A 22,596-nucleotide genomic window follows, 5' to 3' on the forward strand; every position below is an offset into this window, starting at 1 on the left:
CTCCTCTTCTGCGTCAACCAAATTCACTATAGAATTGCAATTTTCCTATTTTGATCCCTCCGGCTTATGCTCGACCGCTGACGGTATCATTTAATTCGCATTGAATTCTATAATTTTGCTCCGAGAGCGCGTTATTTGTTTCAAGCACTACAAAAGAGCGACTCAAGATCACTTTTTTCACTACATATCTACTAGAATGTTACCAACTCGTGTTTGATACTGGGGGCCGTTCTGATATCCAATTAAGTTATTACTGACAGTTTTTTTAGCCATTCGGTGCATTGCCTTTAGATATGTAACGGTATACTTCAAAACCGCCTTGCCGTCACCGCAGTGACGAATAAGATGGTGATAATGGTGATTTCAGAAACTGTGGTATATTCACCGTGCTGGATTGGCCTCGTATCGGGCGGCGTGTGCAAATTGAATGAATGAATGAATGAATGAATGAATGAATGAATGAATGAATGAATGAATGAATGAATGAATGAATGAATGAATGAATGAACATATTTATTATGAGTGCTGGCACTTGGACCTGTTTTGGGAAGGACTAATGGGGACGGTACTTTACATCTCTCGAAGTGAAGAATAAACGAACTTCCCATTGGCCGAAGAACAAGAAGAAGAGGAAGAAGAAGACAAAAGACAACTTCAGGACACTGAATTTTTAGCTATTTTTGATAATACCTTCATTTATTTTTCTCGGAAATTACAAACGCTACATCTCAGTTATCTTTTGCAACAAATTAAAACGCTCGCCTGTTCAATGCGAATTGGCACAAACACGGGGCAGCGGGGAGCGCCACTCGGCACCGGAAAACCAAACCCCGGAGCGTGCCGAAGGGCTCGCGCAGGCGCGAGATCCGCGAGAACGCACGCCGCCGAACCAGCCCATCGACCACCCGTCGCCAGTGTCAGCAGCCGAGACCTCTCCAGGGAGCCGCCGCCGCGACCGCGCCGCCAACATGGCCGCCACCGCCCGTGCCACCCAGAAGACCACGCAGCAGCGTCCGAAGACGCCGTCTGCGGCAACGTCGCCGGTGGCATCGAGGGCCCCCTCGGCGACCACGCTCAACGCCATGCAGGTGCTCGTTCCCGACGTGATCCCCAAGCTCGCCAAGCAGGTGCTCACCGTCACCTTCAAAGGAGGTGCGGAGGTTCGCATGGGAAACAAGCTCACCTGCGAGCAGACGTGCAAGGCGCCCGAAAGCATCGCGTTCCAGGGGCCCGCGAGCGCCTTCTACACCGTGATGATGATAGACCCGGACGCTCCGAACCCGACGTCCGCGCGGCTCCGGCATTGGCGCCACTGGCTCGTCATGAACGTGCCCAACAGCTGCGACGTCAAGGCCGGAGACACCATCACCGAGTACGAAGGACCCAGCCCTCCCAAGGGGTCGGGACTTCACCGGTACGCGCTGCTCGTCTACTCTCAGGGGACCAACCGCATCAGCGAGAGGGACGCCTCTGTGCCAGAGGCCCGTGGAATGTTCAACCTGGGTCGCTTCGTGACCGACAACAAGCTCGGAGACCCGTTGGCCGTCAACTACTTCGTGTGCGAGAGGCCATCGCCGGCGTCGACCCCTCCGTCGTGAGTGGCGGCCGGTCGGTGCCGGCTCTGTCGTCGCCACGGCTTGCTGGGTGTCTTACGCGCGACGAACGAAGCTGGCGACCCCTGGTGACGCGTCAGCGAGGGACACTTGAAGGCGAATACGGTGTAAACAGGAAACTTCGGTGACTTGAGTGCGTTCAGGGTGGTAAAATCAGGCGTTTTTCTTTTTTTCTTCGGACGAAATGCGATGGACGGACGTCTGCGTGGTAACCGAGGGCGCCGGCTTGGCGGAAGGCAAATCACGTCGCGGACGTTTTCCAGATGAAACCTTCCGAACGAGTGCCATTGGTCATGTATGGGAGTGAGAAGTTCGTCGATGTGTGGTCTTCGGAACAAACGACTTCGCGCGCAACGTTGCGCACAAAGTTTGGTGAGAAAAAGCCGAGCGTCTCGCGCAGGCCGTGGGACCCCATCGCTCAAAATTATGCAGAATAAACATTCGCAGGTTAAGCAAGGGCTTTGTCGAGTAAAACAGTGAAAAACTGCTGTTTGTGTGCATCCTTGAAAGTTACGCGTGTTCGCTGCGCCAGCTCTTCTCTACATTTTAAAGCGACAGCTATCTTTGGTTTAGGTGCCCGCATGCGGTTTTTCGTTTTCTGGCCGTTCATGGCCAACCTGAAACACCAGATGTCACAAGTTTGAACTAGAGATAATTGTCCCCCCCCCCCCCAGAAAAAAAAAAAAAACTCTACTGCGGAGATTGTGGTTGTTAACCGTTCAACACGTGGTTCATACTCTGTGAGATTGGCGAAAAATCAAGTGTATATGAATGAACCGATGATGCAATTTCGATTAGAATCGCAAAATTTAAATATGGCTCCTTTTTATATCATTAACGCTCCAGAGAGAGAATGACAGGTAGGTTAGCCAGTCTAGACCGGCTGTCTACGCTGTACTGGGGAAGAGGGTCAAATTAATCAAAGGTGATAGAAAGATACACAAGCGAAAAAAAAGAAGATTCATAATTGTCCGGTAGGATTATTCACTCAGATGTCTAGAATTTTCAATATGAATGTAGGTCACAGCAAAGAAAAAAAAGAAAATATCAGGAAGCGGAAATTCCTCGCGAGTCCCACAGGAGACATCCTTGAAGTATTTTGACGTGCTAGCGATGAACATGGTGTCAGCCACGTACGCAAACGCGACATCTTATGCATATTACTCAAACGTGCACTAACGCCCGCAAAAACACACTCATGCGTGCGAACACATATATGTATATACACGAGAATGTGCACAGGAAACGGACACTTTTGGGCGGATTATAGCTGACTACGTCGAGGTGCGGTTAACCGAATCACGCAGTGCGCATTATCTGCCAACACCAGCAGTGGCTAACTCTTATGATTGGCTTAGGCGGAAAGGCTGTGAAGTTTACGAAGTATTTCCGATTAATAAAGCTTCGGCAAGTTTCGCCAGATGTCTCAGCTCACACTTTTGATGAGTAATAGATGAATATGCTGACACAGCTCCCGTAAAAAAATTCAGCACATACACTTAAGACTGCTTACGTGATGGATTGCGAAAGTGTTATAATCGCTTAGGGGAAACATTTTCGATTAATGCTTTCGACATGCGTTAAAGTTTTTTTTTTCTGCTGCATAGGTGTGTGTGTGTGTGTTTTGCGTATACGTTGTCCACAGACCGGAAACATTCGGACCATTTTGCTGCAGAAAGATCAATTCTTTTTTTGTGTGTGTGTTCCCTTACTTCGTTTTCTGAGGCGTGCTTCCGTGGGCGACCACCTTTCACAGCTGCCGCTGAGCTACACGCTTCGGAGAGCATCCCAGCCGACACAGGATCGATGAAAACCGATGAACAAATGACACGCGGGAGGCAGCGACGTGACGTGTTCCATGACGCACGCACTAGGCACACTTCATTTCATACACTCATGATTTGGCGTCGAGAGTGCATCGCCGTAGACGCAGCACCGATGAAATCCGAAGAGCAAGTGACACGTGGGAGGCAGCGACCGAAGCAGTGACGTGACTTCTGCAATGACGCACGCAATAGGGACAAGTTTAGTCAGCCATAACCAGGGAGCCACCGTGGCGTCGTGGAAGCGGGCTCGTTTCGCATCATGGAGGCCAGGGTTCGACTCCCACCCAGACCAAAACGTAGCAAATATTCGTTTCAATTCTGTTGACTTTGCTCACAGAAAGCTGCCTGACAAATCTGATGTCAATCCGACCATTTGTGTCGTGGCCATTTTTGGTACCATCTTTCGGTCACGCCGCCGACGTCAACGCCGTATTTTCGCGTAATGGGGCATGTAATGCTTTCGCATTAATAAACTCACGCAATTAAGGGGGAATAAATTTGCCGAGACCGTTACGAAGCTCATGGCATGTGTGGTCTCTGTGTTTCCAACGAAGATAAAACTCACCCCAACGATGCCATTGGGAAAGAAACCCGCGCCTGCTGTCCAGTTGTCGGCGTTCATCTTGAAGAAGCCGGTCAGCATGAGGGCGACCAAAACGAAGACGTTGGCGATGGTCGCCGTGTTCAGGAACACTATGAACACCTGTGACGGAAGAAACGGCGGCGTATTATAAGGGTGCCGAAACTCCACCATGGCTCATGTTTGCCAAGGTATACACTACATGACACGACAGGGTTTCGAGTTTGTTTTGTATACGTGCTCGTACTGCACGAAACAGCAAAGCGTCGAACTTTTTAACAAGAGCTCTCATAAGTCTAAACGACACGAAGAGGTCGCAGGAAGAGTGGAGACATGAAGGAGACAACAGAGATCGAACAGCATTGATATTCTGTTGCATTTCAACAGACATTCTACTCATCTCTAATTGAAGACAACGAAAAGTTGATAGAAACACAACATTACTCCTATAACAATTTTTTCGAAGAGCAACGTTTCGACAAGGCAAGATGACATGAAAAGTCCCCCTGTCGAAACGTTGGAGGAGGAGGAAGGTGGGGCTAGCTACAGATGGATCAAACGTTGCAAAGGCATACCGACATTTTTTTCCGCCCGAGCGTATCATTTTAAAGTGTATGGTGTAAACGTCACTGAATCACATGGCGTTGACTCCACGCTGAGGTCTATCTCTCTTTTCGCCCCCTCTTGGTCAGTGCTAAAGAAGAGTCACAAAAGGCAACTATTAAGTCAAACTAAAGCTTTTGAATAATGTTACGAGGAATTTAATACATCGATTTTGTAGTTTTAGCGAACGAGGAAGAAATGTCGTAAACGTAAATGGTTGCTGACACCGCTACTTCGGACATGCGGCACCAACTGTCATGAGGTCACATGTACTTTTAGTACCGTAAATGCTGAAATGTAGTCAACTACTTATCCAAAATAATAATAATAAAAGACATACGTTGCGGATACCTTTAATCGAGCAAGAATTGTGTGCCTGCCTTCCGCCGCTACTTTCTCTGCAGCAAAGTCATAACTTGGCATAAAACAAACGTTTTGGCATAAAACAAAGCAAGTCTTCTGGGATACGCTAAGCTAACTACGTAGACTGATTAGGTGTTGGCGTATAGTGCGTCCTTAATTTTATAGAACTCGAGGGCTTGGGGGGGGGGGGGGTTGTGTACAATTTTACATTCTTTACGTGAGAAGCAGAAGCATGAAAAAAGAGAGAGAAAGAAAGAAAATGTTTACCAGTGATGCTGTTTGGTGACACAAGAACGATATTTTGTTTGTTACAGATTTCCCCTTTTAATTGCAGCTACATTTGCAGTCTGCGTAAGCACGCCTGACATGGTTCATTTGCTTGCAGCTGCGCTGCGTCGACCGTTCTCACGACGAGTTGCAATACGCCACCGCAGTCTCATCTTAACAAAAAGGCGTACGCTATCGACGTTGCTAAGTGAAAGTTGTTGAAATTCGGGTGGCCTTGTGAAATATCATTTTTAAAAATGCTGCACATTGCGTTACGCTGGTGCATTGCGGTGAAGTTCAACAGACGGCAGAAGAGGCAATGTCCAATATACCTCGACATGCAGATTTAGCGTTTACTTGCAGCCTTTGCAAGCTGCTTGGGAAGAAGAAAAAAATAAAAACATGTTGAGGGACAGCTCCTTCTTGTTGAATAAAGTTGTCGCAACCACAACTCAAACATTCTATTTGTAGACACACCGAGTTGTTTGTTGTGGAAGTTGTGGAAGAAATGAGCTCGTATGTTTATTAGAAGACAATAAAATGAATGCCATGCCATCGAGCCGCTTCGCGCTCATATGAGCAACCGAACAATTGTTGCTCACGCAATAACAGTAATGTTAGTACAACGCGGTAGCGCACACGCATAGAAATACGTCGGTTTAATGCAAAAGAGCGACAAGGTTGTACAACCTTTGAAATCGAGAGAACTGAGCTTGTAATACGGGCGCTATTCCGTTGAACAAATCCACACTGGTACGATCCTAGTCATGCAGGCAATGTCACACAATGCAGCGAGGCTGTGGAAGAGTACGTTCGACAGATTCTAAACCTTGTAAACATGGTCGTTGAGAGACGCTCTTTTCTCCGGTACTGGACTCTATACCATACAATGCGGGTCATGCTGTTGCACGACCCGCATTAATCATTTATCATAGGCCTGAGCGAAAAGGGCTAAAACCGCATTACACAGTTTCTGGAATCTGAAAGGTGTAGAGAACACGGACGCAAACATTACGAAAAGGACGGTACAAACTACGGCGTTTGTGCTTCCCTCCCCCCTCCCCCCTTTTTTTTTCTCGCTTGTGTACCTGTTTGCCACGCCTAACCTTTCAAGCCATGGCCGCTATTCGAGACGTTGTCGAATTCCTCCATCTTGTCAGCTCCGATTGGCCGAGAGGGCTACTGCGTCCTCTCTGATTGGCTCAAAATGCCGCCACTACAGCATTTGACAACTTGGTTGAATTCGCCGGCGTCCAGAATAGTATCGCCGCTTATCCTTACAAATCTTCTGAAATGTCCCTCTGTTTTGGGCATTAAACGGGCGCGAAACGGAAAACGACAAAGGGTATATATATATATATATATATATATATATATATATATATATATATAAGCGGGAACGAAACGGTATCAAATACGCCACCATCCCGTCCTGCTGGACGACAAACGGTCGTCGATTGCGACAGGCCAGCGTGAGGGTGTTGACAACGTCTCATCCTTTTCGGTTACTCGCTGCGGCAGTAAAAGCCGCTGGTGCCGAAGCCGCAGCCAGAACCGTATATATAGCGGCGACGTTTGACAGGAATATTGGCGGCATATATCATGGACGCATGCTGGTGAGGCGTGGCGGCCGGGCCAGCGGACGCGACCGGTCGTTGCCGAGGTATACGCCGGCGACTTGACCAAAGCTGCAGGGGCTTGCGTTCCTCTTTCTCTAAAGACCCCAAAAAACTAAACAAACCAACTACATGTTTACGTATACCAGGAAACGTGGACAAGGGCGTCGCTGGCAGTGTAGTCATGTAAACAGTCTGCTTCTATATATGCTTCAGTTCGACTTGTTTATTGCTTTTCGTTTTATTGCTTGGATATTCTGTGGCAGAAGGCAGCCGTATATACGTGTAAGCAGAAATTTTATACTTTTCTCTAAATCTCACTGAAAACGATGAGACTTAACCGGTGTAGTGATTCAGCGGCAACGGCGTTCTTATAATTTCATCCAAAGTAATTCCTGAAGCTTTCCCTCCTCCTCCTCACTCACGTCGCAGAGCACGAGGTTGCGAGTTTGAATCCCAGCAGCGGCGGCCACATTTCGATGAGGGCGAAATGAAAAAAAAAATGAAAAAAAAACACTCAAGTACTTAGATATAGGTGCACGTTAAAGAAACCCCAGGTGGTCAAAATTAATCCAGAGCGCTCCACCGCGAAGTCTCTCACAGCCGTAGTGTTGCTTTGGGACGTTAAATCACACCACTCAATCAATCATGATTAGGATTTGCTGGAGTCGCGATCTGCACTTACGATTGCAGACAGTTATCGTCTCATCGACGGTGGACTCCAGGCATATAAATGACAATTTTATTAGCACAATTTGGTCTACTCCGAGTATTAGTATTGCTTCGTATGAAGGAGTGTTTTCGTAGGAGTAAGAAAAACGTGTCGTATTTTAACTCAAAATTGCAGTACTCCGAGCAAACTTCCATTTAAATAAGAAACCTTTCTTTCGCCGTATCACCGCAACAACCGTTTACAGTGTTCACACGGTTTACAGTGGGCCGCCAAGTTGCTAGGCGCTGTTATAAGTACAACTGTTAGCCTATAACAGCGCCTAAGAACTTGGCGGCCCGCTATAAACAGTGTAAATGCTCACCTCTGCTAGACAAGATCTTAGTTTTCGGAAAAGCGAAAACAAAAACGGAAAGGTAAATATGGGAAGCTCTCGCAATCTAAAAACAAAGAGACCAGTGTGTAAGCACTCCCTCTATCACGCTTACAAATGCCGAAATCGACTTTTCAGGATTGAATGAGTGCATTTGAACTCTGTGGTTCTGGCTATCGCATTGTCACATGACATAACAGTGTCCCCCCCCCCCCCCCACCCCCAACCCTTCTTTCTCACTTTGAATATTAACGTGTTGTCTAACAAAATAAAGAGTGGGTAGTTTGCGCTTCGTCCATCAGCGTCTTCCTTCGTCATCTCTTTTTGCCGGTGTGAAAGTCAGCGCAACGTAATCATGAGCGTGCACCAACTAGTCCCTTTGATCGCTTTACTTAATCTGATGTAGCGGCCGTGGTAGAAGTCACGGCGATGAAGAGCACATGACTCAGCTATAACGAGCGAGTGTAACGCATACCTTGGGCTTGGCGACGAGCGCCGCCGTGAGCAACACGGGCACTGCGGCAGCCACGATGTCGGGACACGGGTCGAACCCGGGCACGTGGTAGTTGGCCAGCGAGTGCTCGAACAGGAGTCGCTGCGACCAGCCGGGTGGCGAGCCGGACGACTCCACGACGGGGCTCGAACTGTTGCGATACGCCTGCGGCCGGGAAATGCGAAGGCGGGGCACTTGAAGCAGCGCGGCAAGGGCTGGTGCTTGAATAGATTGATTGTAGCGCGATTCAAAGACAGGACAAAAATATGACACACGAGGACACGCACGGCGCCTGCGTGTCTTCTTTTGTCCTTTCTTTTAATCGCGCTACGATAAACCTATTCAGGATGCGTTAACAACAAGCCCACATTGCAACCCTCGAGGGTGCAGGTGTCAAGCTGCTCCCAGCCGCGTTTCCTGCTTAGATTTTTCGCAGCGAAACAGGGGCACGAAGGCAACCAAGCAGGTCTCGGAATGCCGGAAAGGCATTCACGAAATTAATTACTACAAACATTGCCACAGGGACACCTGACACCAGTGTCTGTCCAGCAGCTGAAAGTATATGGTGATTCAGCCAGCGTAGGAATGATTATTGGTAATGCAGTCGACTATTGTTAATTCAACCTTGAGGGACCAGCAAGTATAGGTCGAATTAACCGAAAGGTTGAATTAACAAACGGCAGAAAAATGAACGAATTCAAGCTTTTTTTTTCCATAGACGAGTCTGTCGTAATCGACAGACTCGTCTATGCGACATTACAATTGCAATACAGGTTGTTGCCGGTCAGTGTCCCACAGACCTCACCACTTTCGTCGGCGATCATCAGAAGAGACACCGCCCATGGCACGGTGCATCATCACTGCAGAACAGGTTGCCTAGAATTAGTAGCGCCCGTGTGCTAGAATTTAGTTTTCTTTTCTAGCGTTTAGGAACCGCTGCAGTGCATAAGGGGGCTGGGGTGCCATTTCTGCCGATTCACGCCTATTCACGCCGATTCACGCAACTCTCACTTGTAGCATTCCCAATAAAAACCGAGAAGGATGCATTCAACTCAAAACTACAAAATAATAATAAGTAAATAAACAAACAAGCAAACAAACAAGAGGTGGCAGATTGAGCTCGAAGCATGAAATGTGTAGCATTACAACTTGTTGAAAACAGGTGCGCTTGCCTAATAGTTTGTAAACAGTGGCGATAAACTCCGCTTTCAAATTTGTTTCTTTTCTTTTTTTGCATCGCCGCTTTTGTAGCACAATGAGTCTAACCTTACGTTGTTTGTACAGTTAATACATAATGTCTGTTAACTAGACTGTAGTACATGTGTTTTCTTTGCCTCAAGCCATGTGCAAATGCTCCCCATTTTTCACCTTGGCTTTGTACATATTGTTTGAGCTTCTTCTAGACACCATAGAGCAGATTATACATTTATCGGAATCAAGGCGCAGTTGTGATTTCTTGTGTTCATATTCAGTAGAAGCATGAAGTGCTGGGCTAGTTGTTTCATGTTTTAAAACGAAAAAAAAAAAAAACAGTGAAAACCAAGACGCAGGACCAGATGGAGGCATACACACACAGAGTCGCCGGACTTACAACAGGTTTTTTGAAGCATCCACGTGCTTTTATACACCGCTTCTCCCGCGCAAGCGCACATGAGAAGAAGGAAACCAATCAGACACATTGTAGAAGTCAAACAAATCCCGATAAAACCCGCCACTCTTTCACTGTGATAAGCTCGGATGGGTCGTTTATGCAAACCCGCTCGTCCTATTTGATATAAAACGCTTCAAACAGTTCGCGCTCATGCTTGGACTTCCCCCTGCCGATGATGCTAGTGCTGTGAAAGAAAGGCGAGCAGCGGTTACAATATTTCACACACAAAGCCAGGTTGCTCCCTGTGCCCGATCGCAGCGGGTTGTCGTGTTCTCTGAGGTGTTCACGGCAGTCGGTGCATTCTATCTTTATGAACATTACTTGAAGAAAGTGAAATAATTGATTGATTGATTGATTGATTGATTGATTGATTGATTGATTGATTGATTGATTGATTGATTGATTGATTGACCGACCGACCGACTGACTGAGACCGACCGACCGACCAACTTTAACTTCTCGGAGCAACAGTGGGGCTATGAGAGACAAACATAAGTAAACGAGCGTTTTCGCGTTACTGCCCCATCGAAATGCGGCCGCCGCGGTCGGAACCGAACCCGCGACCTCGAGATGACCAGCGCCTAAGGCCTAATAATGGAATTTCCACAGCAGATACCAGGTAGTGCATCACACTAATAGAACGGGCACCGAAAGAGTGGAAATGTGCCTCATAGGACTACCAATCTAGGCTCCTGTTCACAAAAATTTTGCCGTGGTAGAACGCGGTTAAACCAAGTTTGTCGAGCGATAGCACGGTTTTGCTTGCTTTGGGAAATGACACAGACGCTGCTCGGCGCCGTCAGCAACTATCGCATCTACAATTGCACCACAAACACACAGACGCTGCTCGGCGTGGCAGCAGCAGCGAGCGAATTGACCTTCATGCTGCGTCTCGCTTCAATGCGAACTAAACGTGGAAAGCACAGCGCGTACGAAGCTACCAGCACTCGGCGCACTTCGTACACATCGCAGATCGCTTTGAAGATGAGGCCCACGCGACCACGCACTTTGTCCACATCGCAGATTGCTTTCAAGGCATGGGCGCCCACGCTTCGTATGCGTAGCAGCCGACGGTAGTGGCAGGTTAAGTCCCCGTTTAACCTTGTCTCAGCTTGAACTTGAGATTTACAGAACCAGGCGTTTTCCGGATTACAAAGCTGGAGTAGTAGCGCTATTGCTCTGAAAATATCTTAAGCTAGAATTGTTCGTAAGAGCAAGTTTGAGCCAATCCTAATGCTGGCCATCTTATATTAGCGTAGACGACCGCCAACGGCAAAATTAGGAGCACTTAACGAGCGCAAAACTTCGCGAGTTATTATTATTATTATTATTATTATTATTATTATTATTATTATTATTATTATTATTATTATTATTATTATTATTATTATTATTTGGTTTGTACACATATACACACAAGGACACGAAGGAAATAGGGAGGGAGCGGCCCCGATCAGTAACTATGCATGGAACCCATACCGATGAAGATTAAACAACCGTCATCGCGCACTTGCAAATATACCCGACGTCAAGAACGCGTCGGAAGCACTTTCAATATGGTTCCCGCTCAACTTGTACGCTTAGCTCCGCTATGGCCACGCGTGTCTGCCCTGTACATTGGCAAGAGACCTGCGCACTTATCCTACACTTCAATCGACTAATTCAGTCCGTATACCTCCACATAAACAGCTAACTAATCTTCCTTTAGGAAACTAAATCGCAGCCCTCTAAGGGGTAAAAAAAGAAAAGAAAAAGAAATTGAACACACATTTCAAAAAGAACGAAGCCGTTGAAGCGTCTGCGTCTATGTCTTCTCGATGCGTGTAAATAAGGGACCCGAACGCTTGAAGTTTCCTAGTCTCCTATAGCTCCTGATTTGCTTTGTGCCATGAAGCTCTTTAATTTGATTTGAACTGACTAACAAGATAGCCGCGAACACTTTCACTTTGCTGTTATAGGAGTATAAACATATAAGCGCCTGCGCCGCTCTAGGAGTCTCGGAGGAGGAGGAGGAGGAAAAAGCGCGGGAAACATAGGAAGGTTAGCCAGAATAGAAATACGAGCTGGCTACCCTATTTCGAGGGAAGAGGTAAAGTGAATAAATGTAGAACGAGAGAAATTATAAATACAGCAAAAAAAAAAAAAAAGTGAGCAGACTTAACGCGATGTAAGGAGGCCCCATTTCAATTTCTAACTACGGGAACTCCTTGTGCATATACTTATCATGTAATTATCCAGGTTTTTGTCTTGAATAAACAGATCCCGATTCCGAACGTGCTACAACTTTTAGAGTATGTCACACAGTTTCCAAGTCCTTATGTGTCGAAATAACTCCTTCTGTGTCGAACTCGCTTTGAACCAGTATCCTTACGCTATTCTCTCCTCCGTCATAGGGCGATCGTCCAATTTGTCGAGCGCGGTCGCTTCTAGAGCGATTTTCGAGCTACGCCACAAATGATGACAGTTGGGCACCGTACGTACCCTGATGGCGCTGAACGAGAGGGCCGCCAGGTGGCGACTGAGGGCCTTTGCCGACAGGCACGCGGCTAGCGCGTACTCTAGAACCAGCGCCCAGCCAACCAGGAAGGCCAGGAGTTCGCCCGCAGTGGCGTACACGTACACGTACGCCGAGCCGGCCTTCGGGAACCGCGTGGACAGCTCCGAGTAGCACAGACCTGCGCAGCAAAAGAAGTTCGTCCACACTGTCATTGAGCGGCTCATCAACAGGCGGCAACCAGAGCGTGCGATGCGGTGTCATGCGCGATACACGTGGCAAGCACTTCTTTGACACCTTAGAGAAAAAAAAATGATTAACCACTCCCAAGGTTAGAGTTATCTCAGTGATAGATTCGCAAAGGCTTCGTATATGTAGGGAGAGTTTGCAAAGACGATCGCCACTCAATGACACCGAAATTGATGGCACCAAAATTGATGGTGCTACCATTGATGGTCAACCCGATGATCATTGGTCGGAATAGAACCGATGAGCTTTGGTGGAAAACTTGAGCGTCCGGCGTTATGGCACCAAAATTGATGGTGCCACCATGGATGGTCGAAACCACGACCTTCATGTTAATAAGGCGAAGTTAATTGATACACAGTTAATTAAGGTAGAGTTAATTAAGGCACTCGAACGCACGAGCTTTGGTGGGAGAAAACAAGTAATAGGAAGTCACAACGCACTCGAATGAGAATGTCAAGTTACTTGATAAATGTCTCGTGAGCGTGCAGGCTTCCGCTATAATCCTCTTTAGCGTATGCTAATGTGACTGCCAACTTTTTATCTATTGCCTAATTCTAGACCTCTATGTACAACAGAATGCGGAATACCACTTTGAGAGCACACGGCTGAGGACATGCGAAGAAAAGCCGCTATTGCGTGACTTGGTTCTGCTCCCAACCCCATAAAATAAACTTACTGTGTCGAAAAAAAAAACACAAAATAATTAGCGGTACAATGCGATATTAATTATCCAATAAAATGATCGCTAGTAATGAGTACATGTATCAGGATAAAAAATAATAAACAAAATCAAATGTCGCAGCGACAAGAAGGACACTCCAATGGATGTAAGACGCTGCAAGGATAAGAAGGCACCTGAGAAACACTTCATTTATGTATTTATATGAAAAAGCTTTGAATTTGACAGCTATACGGTATTTTCTTGTAAACAGCAACGCGATTATATTGATTTGATTCGCCTATTTGTGCGCAGTATATTTAAATTCATTGTTTGCTTCTAGGACTAGGACCAACAAGACATTCATATTTGTGCGTGTATACAGTTATTTTTTTATTGCACAGTATTAGCAGGGAACTTCTATAACTAGTGCATGAGAATATGGGACAGCTATTTAGTTAGCTTCACTTTTTGTATTTTTTGCGCCTATATATATATATATTTTTTGTAGGTGTAGGTATCGGTATGTTTGTGTGTGGTTTGTATGTACGTGTTATGTGGGGAAAAAAAGGGTAACTCAATTTTCTCTCTCTTCGAATAGCTGGCTCGAATATAGCCCACATTTTTTTATAGTTGCACCTAAATAAAAAATAAAGAATACAAGAAAGACAGTGCAGTTTTAGGGGTTAACATATTGTCAGTGATATTCCGTAAGATCGGTAGTATACATATAGCGTTTCCATACGGTGTCCACGCTTTCAGCAGCTGTTATCATTGTAGGGTGTCCATACATAATCTCTGCAAACAACCCCCCGCGTGCAGACGATTAATAAAAAACTGGAGAATAGGCGGAGCGCTCACTAAAACGCGGTGAAAATACCACGCACTCAGAATTTCTCCACATTACGCATATTCGGAAGTAATGAAACGCGGAGGGCAGCTATCATTACTAAGCTTCTGGTGTTCCCATTACCTGTGGTAATGCGCTCAACGGCTAATGAGCCGTGCCAAGCCGACAGCTCGGCAAACGTGTTCCAGCCTTTAATTAAAGTAATTATTTTTCGACAGCTAAAAACATGCACAGTTTTGATTACTTGCCTTGCATCCAACGCGGCTCGAAATGTCACGAAGCTATAAAACAATTTATATTATACAACAAGAATAAAAAAGAAAGTTATTCTGGAAACGTCGACGCGCACGGACGTACAGGTTTTATTTTTCCGTATACTTGGAGTCATTAACGCATGCGGCACTTCGCAAGCATCAAAGCTCTGCCTACACCTATATTACGTATGCGGGCTGTACTGGGGAAAACATTATTAGCCGAGATGTAAAATAGCTGCGCCGTAAGAGTATGACACAGCGATTCCCATCAGTTGCGATATTATTCCTGATTAAATTAAAAGCGTCATATATCGGAGGCACTAAAGCACGTGAATTAATGACGCGTCTCCAATGAGGTGCAAAAAGAAATAGAACTTTCGAAGTCCTTCGAAGCATGCTGTACCTACTTAGCTTGCAAATACGAAACTGCGCATCGCGAGCGGCATATTTGCCATCGGTGTGGTAGCTTCTGAGGAGCCTTATGGACATCCGGGTATTTCGCGCCGAGAATACAAATGGCTCAGACCAGACGAGAAACAGTTGCGTGTGATTGGTAAGCACGCGTAAAAAAAAAAAAAAAAAAAAAAATGAGAGGAAAGCGTAATTTGTCGCTTGCAAAATGAGACGTGAGATACGAAGCAGAGGCCACTGAAGAAACAAATCTCTACAGCCTCAGCTTCTCTGTGTACTTCGTCTCCCAGGAGATTTTCGAATGGGTGCGTTGGTTCTAATGAATTCTGAAAAGAGGGGGGGTGGAGGCGGAGGGGGAGTGACAGAACGACTATTATCGTGGGTGTTTGAAGTATGATAGCAGAGAGTCGAAATGATTTTACGGGAGAGCGCGAGTAAAGATAGAGCGAAAAAAAAAAAAAAAGGCCATTACGGAAGCAGGACGAGGATGTGCAACTGAAAAGTCAGTCGTTAATGAGAGTCAGTAGTCGCGTCTTGAACTTCAGACACTGGAGATGTATCGTCGGCGTCGTTTTAAATTGCGAGTGCGAAGAAAAGCGGGAGAGAGAAATTGATGCTGTACATTGGGGCTTTGCAGCGGCATTCATTTCCAACTTTGTTATATTATTACGCAGCTTTGCCGGTATGTTTAGTCGTTCTGTGCAAAAAAATAAGAGAGAGACAGAGTAAAAGAAGGGAGACAAAGAGTATATGACACAGTTTACTTTTTTTTTTATTAGCAAGGAAGCTCACTTTTTCGTACAGCGGAGTCAAGGGTTGCACAATGAAGCAACAGCATTCGTGGCTCTATACAAAAGGATTCGCGGATCGAGCCGTAGGGTGCGTTAAAGAAACGTGTGGAACATGATATTTCACGAAGCCCTCCATTCGTCTTCATTTTGGTTCCGACGGCTCTCAATTTCCTCTCATCGCTGGATTCGTGTGCTGAGGTCAGAGAGTACAGAAGTGCGACGTGGATCGACAGACAGACCCACCACGGTAGCTTAGCCGCTCTGTGGGGTTCCGCTGCTGAGCTGGAGGTCGCGGGATCGATTCCGGCCATGGCGGCCGTTTTGCAAAGGGCGCGAAATGCAAAAAAAGGAAGAAAAAAAATCGCTCATGTGTTTAGATTTAGGTATACCTTAAAGAACTCCCAGTGGTCAAAATTTATCCGGAGTCCTCCACTACGACGTGTCTCGTAATTGTATCATGGATTTGGCACTCTAGACACCGGAGTTCAATTTCTTTTATTGCGATATAGCAATTAAATGGACACTCCAAGCGCATTTCTGCCGTTGCCGTGATGTTCCGTATAAAGCCTGTTTGCCTGTGCGCGCGTGACACCGTGCTTGTTAATTGAGTTAGTAAGCGATTGCTTTCAAGTTCATACGGCCGATAAAACTAATAGCCTTACTTCGTACAACTGTCTACTAATTTGCTATCGCAATCGATGTTGCGCCTTTCGGGCAAAACTGTGACTTTTGTTCACCAACAGGAATTTTTGTATTGTGATTTTTTTCTAGCACTTCTGCCTGGATAAAGAGGAAGATGTTGGTGGCAACCGAATCGAGCTTTGCGGGGGATTGCCGGCAATAGCTCTATCCAAAGCGCCCCCTTTCAGTATTGTCTAAGCAAGCTAAAATCCATGCGTGTGTCGTTTAGTACGTCATCATTGAAATCGCAGTGTTAGACGACTGAATAGGACGACACGCACAAGGATGCGCAACAGTATGGAAGCGCGTACAGCTTGTGAGCCATCTAGCTCCCCCATCCCTCTCCCCACGTGTAGGGTAGCAAACCGGACAAAGTCTGGTTAACCTCCCAACCCTTTCTTCCTCCCCTCTCCCTCTCTCTCTCTCTCTAGCTCCCATGCCACATCCCGTCCAGTCTCCCGACACAATGCCCTTAAACAACTCCGCTATGCATTATCAATCGCCAGAAATACGATGCTACCCAAACTCCCGTCAAACTGATCGCAAAAAGCCTCCCGGATCAGGAAAGAATCATGTTCAAGGTAATCGACAGAAGAGTTTTTGAGCAACCTTATAATAAATCGTCGATATGTAATGGGGACCGCGCGAAAGATTTGAGCACGCAAAGTGCTTAGCTGTCCTTAAATAAATGAATTTAGAGAGTCTATGGACTATCCACGGACTTCTTGCAGACTGCTCTGCTTGTCTTCGTATAGATTTTCACTTCGGCTATGTGTAGTTTGTAATCTGTCAACAAAAGAAGGCCGTTTACAACTCCATTTTTTTGTATAATGTGGTTCGAAGACTTAAGAATAGGCTGTTTCCAAGAAGCCCTTAAACATTGTCGACAACGTGCGTTACGCCATGAGCCCCTTGAGGTGTCTATAGACACCATTTAAAACTCACAGAAAAACGTATATGGAATTCCAACAGCCTTGATTGATAACTATATAACAAATCGGTTCTTATTTACGTCCTTATTCTTTCGCCCCCGAGCTACCTTGGGCCAGTGAACTGATTTTGTTCGGCTGGAATATATTAAAGCATTCCGTAATAATCACTGAACACAGGATTTACTTTTCATATAGGTGCAGCCGAGCTTTCGGAGCACGTAATGTTGCCAGAATGATAACTTTCCTCGCGCCTTAATTGTTCTTTCTGGAATAGAGGTAAGCTGTGTGGCGGTCACGTGGGAAAGTGTCTACTGCGCATTTCGTCTGTAGCGATGATGCAATAGCTTCAACAAGATTTCATTTGTGCTCGGAAATTGTATGCCGCGAAAACCTTCACGGATGGGGGTTCAGGGAACGAAATGCATCACATCGGTTCTCCTTACGTATGCGTGTGATCGCGTACCGCAAAAAACCAGCACCAACTCGCGCCAGCCGCTTATTTTTTCGAACAATCTAAGGGGTTTAGTCATCACTGCTTTCACGGCACAACACCAAGTCTCTTTAGTTTTCAATAAAGAAAGCCGCATCTGTCGTTCACAATGCGAAAGCGCGAAAACGTTCTCGGCTGCACTAAACGGACTGTTTGTTACACGCACTCCCTCTCTGAAAGAGCTGTAAATCCCTCACAAAGTGGTGAGCTAGGCCTGTTGGTACATGTTAGCACAAAAAACAACAACAGCGGTAAACAGGTCTCGTCGCTGTCTTGTCCTCGTGTTTACGGCTGCTCTTCTTTCTTTCTTTTTTTTACGTTTATTTAAACCCGTTAACCAGCGACAGAGAGAACGATCGCCCTTCTCCCCTTCGGCTATTTTGAATCGATCAGGGTCACATCTATTGTAGAGCCGCGCATAAATAATCACCACCCTTACAGGCAAGAACGACACAGCAACAAGCGAGCTTTGAGCACCACCGACAGATGAGGCGTGCTTGCTGTCAAGGGTGACAGTTTTTGGCACGGGGATCTGCCGAGCGCGTAACTCGACACCGCCGCTGTTAGGGTGCGGTGAACAGCCAGCCGTCGAAACAGCTCCCCAGAGTAAACAGCGCCGGCCGACTAATAAATGCCGGGCTCACTGACGCTGTCAGATAGAGCTAGTCTCCCGAGGACGCCACATTTTAAAGAGCGCGCCAACAAACACGAAATAAAGAAGAGGATGACGTGAGTGAACTGCTTTTTTCCCCCATTAAACGTTTAAACGCTGCAGTTATTTCCACACAGATAATAGTGAAAATTCTGCTGTTGCTGTGCTCTATGCATTGTGAAGTACGTTTAGAAATAAAATCAGTCACGTCAGCATGGCACTACAAGTGTTCTGGCATGTTTCGTACAATATCGGGCTTCGAAAATACGAATGACGGGAATGTCCGCATACATTAATTTATTTCACCAAGAGAACTTTAAGTGCCTTATTCAATTCTGCAGTCAAGTGGCGCAATTGAAATGTGTCACTGAGACGATGTAGCGTGTAAGAAAAGAGCTCTGACGCAGCAGTTTCACGGCGCTCTCAGAATTGAGCGGTATATAGGCATGTATAGGCATTGTGTCATTAAGACGCGTACAGTTGCTGTGTCTAACCATAGTACAATGTTTTGTCCCTGTGTCTCTCTCCAGTTTTAGACGCACGCACGCACGCACACACGCGCGCACACACACACACACACACACACACACACACACACACACACACACACACACACACACACACACACACACACACACACACACACACACACACACACACACACACACACACGCACACGCACACACACACGCACACAGACACACACAAACAAACGAACACACACACACCTCACACAGTCATAATGAGAGACCGACGGATATTTTCCGGTCTAGTTGACTCCAAGTCAAAATTTAGCAAAAATACCACACAGAGCAGGCGGGGTTCATCGCTAAGATGGTTTCTCGGCACTGTAGAGGTGGCGTTCGTATACAGTTAGGCCTACAGCAGCAAGCCAAGCACCGTGGCAAATGGCACAGACATAAAAAAAAAGAAGAAATAAAACGAGGCTTGGAACACGGTGGGCGTTGGCTAGCTCTAACGCCATCCAAAATGCGCCGGTGCTGTCCGCGGGATGGGGAATGACGAGGTCGCGGCCTACGGCGTAGCGCCGCGCACCCTCGGTTTCGTCCGCGTTCCCGAAGCACGCACTCGCATGACGTGGCGTGACGGTACGGCGGCGGCAGTTCGTCGGTCATATTCACGACGCCCGAGACCCCGAGCACAACTGAATCTGCCGTATTTCTGCGAATATAGACCGACCTTTATTCCTCCCGCAATTATTTCTCCAAAGTTAATACAGAACTAAGATATCATCATCGAGCGAGGACAATTAGGTGAGTCCGAGGCAGAAAGAAGGTCGCCTCATCTTCGTCAAAGGGATTCCTCCTCCATCCCCCAGCAGACCCTCCTCCCCCAAATTTACTTCTGCAACACAAATTTAAGCACCGGACTTTGATAGCCCATCGTTAGCTTCTAAATTCACTTGCTCACGGCAAGTTCGCATGCCGAGAGAGAGAGAGAGAGAGAAATGGGGTTGGAAATTCTCCATCACTGTAGAATAAACAAGAAGCGAAAGTTATCTTCAATGGTAATCTGGCCATTGAGCTTCAGTGGGAATGACTGCACCGACAAGTCTGCTCAAGCATCACGTGTAAGAAATCCATATTGCGTTCCCATTCTGCTCTCTATCGGACAGATGCTGCAAGGCAGCTTCGCAACCTGGCACGCCGTCTGGTTGCCAAAGTGGAATACCTCGTTTATAAGGCGCACTAAACTACAAGAACAATATCCCTCGCTGTAACACTGACACCCACCCAGACAACGTGATGAATGGCTTCCGTGTCGGCTGTGGTTAAGAGTTGTCTTCATAAACGTTTACGCAATACTAATTGGAACGGCTGACAGGGCTCCGCGCGATGTCTGCGGCAACGTAGAGAACATCGCCCACTCTTTGCGCCACGGTCCGCAATGTAATCCGCAAGGACAATTAGTCGCTAGCGCATCGGGGCTGTCCGTTCGGACGTTGCTGGTACACCGTCCCAATCACTCGTTGGCGCACAAGGCGGTGAAAGCACGTTGGTGCTTTTTACGAACGACTGATGCGTGCGACCGACTTTGACTGCATGGTTCTGTCAGGCATACATTCACTACCTTCCTATCTCTCCCTCTTCTTCATATTCTCCTCTCCCCAGCGAATATAGGCTATAGCCAATCAGACGCTTGTATGGTTAACATCCCTACGTTCTCTTTTCCGTTCCTTTTTTTTTTTTTTTGCTCACTCAAGGCCATGATTAGCTGTCAAGTTTCGACACTAGTACTCTTCGCGTGAGTGAACTGACAACTTCATCCCGTGAACTCTAATACACGGAAAGACGGACACGCTCCTTTGAAAGTTACCCGTTTTCTCACATAAAAGGCGGTTATATGCGTGGAAGCGGGGGCCGGGCTATGCTCCAGTAAGTTCACTCGTAGTCCCTATATACACGTGCATCCAAGCTCATAGCCGAGCTGACCTGTACGTCCGTGTCCCAACTTGCACGCGAATAAACACGGTACAGCGGGTGCAGAAACGGCAGCAGCGAATAGGGCCGAGCTGCACCAAGCGCGGCGCCACGCAGTAGCAGTAGTAGCAAGAGCGGCGACGCACACTTGGCCTGATTAGGTGACAGGGGCAGAGCTAGCTGTCGCGTTGCATGGGAGAGGTGTCTCCAAGCCCATGACGTGTGCAGTATGTGTATGCCGTGGCGGCGGCGACGGAGGCACGTGCTCATTAGCGCCGCGTGCATCTCGCTATCTGGGGCTGTCTCGCTCGATCCTTTATTCATATTTTTGGGAGGGAGGGAGGGAGGGAGGGAGGGAGGGAGGGAGAGGGGGAAGCGAGAAAGAGACGTCATGCTATAATAACGACGACGGCGACGCGCTCACCGGGTGGGTGCATTCCAGCAAAATGGATGCTTCTTCTTTTTCGCCCTTTGGAGTGTGTGCTTTTCTTGCGCGCTCGCTCGCGCCGGAAGATTGTGCTGGCAAAAAAAAAGCGCGTATAACGTGGCCGTGCTCAGCAACGTCACGAAACTTTGTTAAGTCGACTACGTCGAATGTATGTATGCGCTAGTTATTTACACCGTTACGCGCAGCGCCATTTAGGCGTTACTGTGAGGTAGCGTGGGATTGGGATGTTACACACCGCGAAGCGAAGAAACTATACCATGTGTTTCTACGAAGACAATAAGTAATTAATAAAAAAAGGATGCCTGTGCCAGTTATGACAGCTGTAGTTCTTGAGCTGGTCTACTCGAAAAGGCGGACATTACTCGCACGAGAAATCGAAATACATAATGTACTAAATTACCAAAAATTACTGATTAGTTTTTTGAACTAATTACATTACGGCACATATTGAGATTTACACATTCTAGCCGGCGAGACCGCAAGACATATCCACTCGAAAAGAAATCTGTGGATGGCATCAGTTTTCGAGATATGCGCCATCAAACTTGCGCTATAAAACGCATTTTCGTTCCACTTACTTTTTTAATGAAACGCCAGTTTTATGCATTGAAGATCGAAAGTAAATGGACCGCCAGTGTATTTCTTCGCAAAGTTCTAGAATTATTATCTCAAAACTGGTGTCATCCTGAGAATCCGTTCCAATTGGATTCGCCTTGCGAACTTCCCGTCTACAAATTCAAAATTGCAAGATGTGCTCCAAGGTAATTAGTTAAAAACCTATTGAGTGAATTTCGTTTGGATATTCGATTATGCTTTTAGATTTCTCATGCAAATAATGTGTTCCTGTCTCAGCAATGCAGCTCAAGGATTAGAATTCTGCTATCTGCCACAGGTGATCTTTAAAAAATTACTCAGTCATCGCAGAAACACCCAGTATATAGCTGTAGATACTAATCACTGTGTATAGCAAAACAAAGAAATAAATCAACAAAAGTAATTGATAAGGATAACAATAGATATTTTCAATGTAAACAAAAATTAAGGAAAAGCTTGGGAGCTTTGGTTAAACAAAAATGGCATCACAGAACATACAAGAACGCTATTAAAATATAAACAGCAGTTTGTACATGTAAATTTAGACGTCAGCTGAAGTAGAAGCCCTAAATAATTAAAATTTAAAGAGCTGCTGC

At 46.5% G+C, this 22,596-nt stretch overlaps 2 protein-coding genes across 2 annotated transcripts in view; one reads left to right on the forward strand and one right to left on the reverse strand.

Annotated features, from left to right (window-relative positions):
• Positions 1-13,126, reverse strand: part of LOC119445074 (probable cationic amino acid transporter) — a 40,335-nt gene extending 27,209 nt beyond the window's left edge. The window contains exons 1-4 of the mRNA XM_049664869.1: positions 12,979-13,126; positions 12,537-12,730; positions 8,387-8,569; positions 4,005-4,142 (exon numbers count right to left, since the gene is read on the reverse strand). Coding sequence (XP_049520826.1) covers positions 4,005-4,142; positions 8,387-8,569; positions 12,537-12,730; positions 12,979-13,126 — 663 coding nt within the window. The remainder of the gene's footprint in view (positions 1-4,004; positions 4,143-8,386; positions 8,570-12,536; positions 12,731-12,978) is intronic.
• The window catches only part of LOC119444147 (diamine acetyltransferase 1), a 478,089-nt gene that overhangs the window by 66,821 nt on the left and 388,672 nt on the right, over positions 1-22,596 (forward strand). The window lies entirely within an intron of this gene.

The sequence above is a fragment of the Dermacentor silvarum genome, chromosome 3 (assembly GCF_013339745.2).
Source record: "Dermacentor silvarum isolate Dsil-2018 chromosome 3, BIME_Dsil_1.4, whole genome shotgun sequence".
NCBI lineage: Eukaryota > Metazoa > Arthropoda > Arachnida > Ixodida > Ixodidae > Dermacentor > Dermacentor silvarum.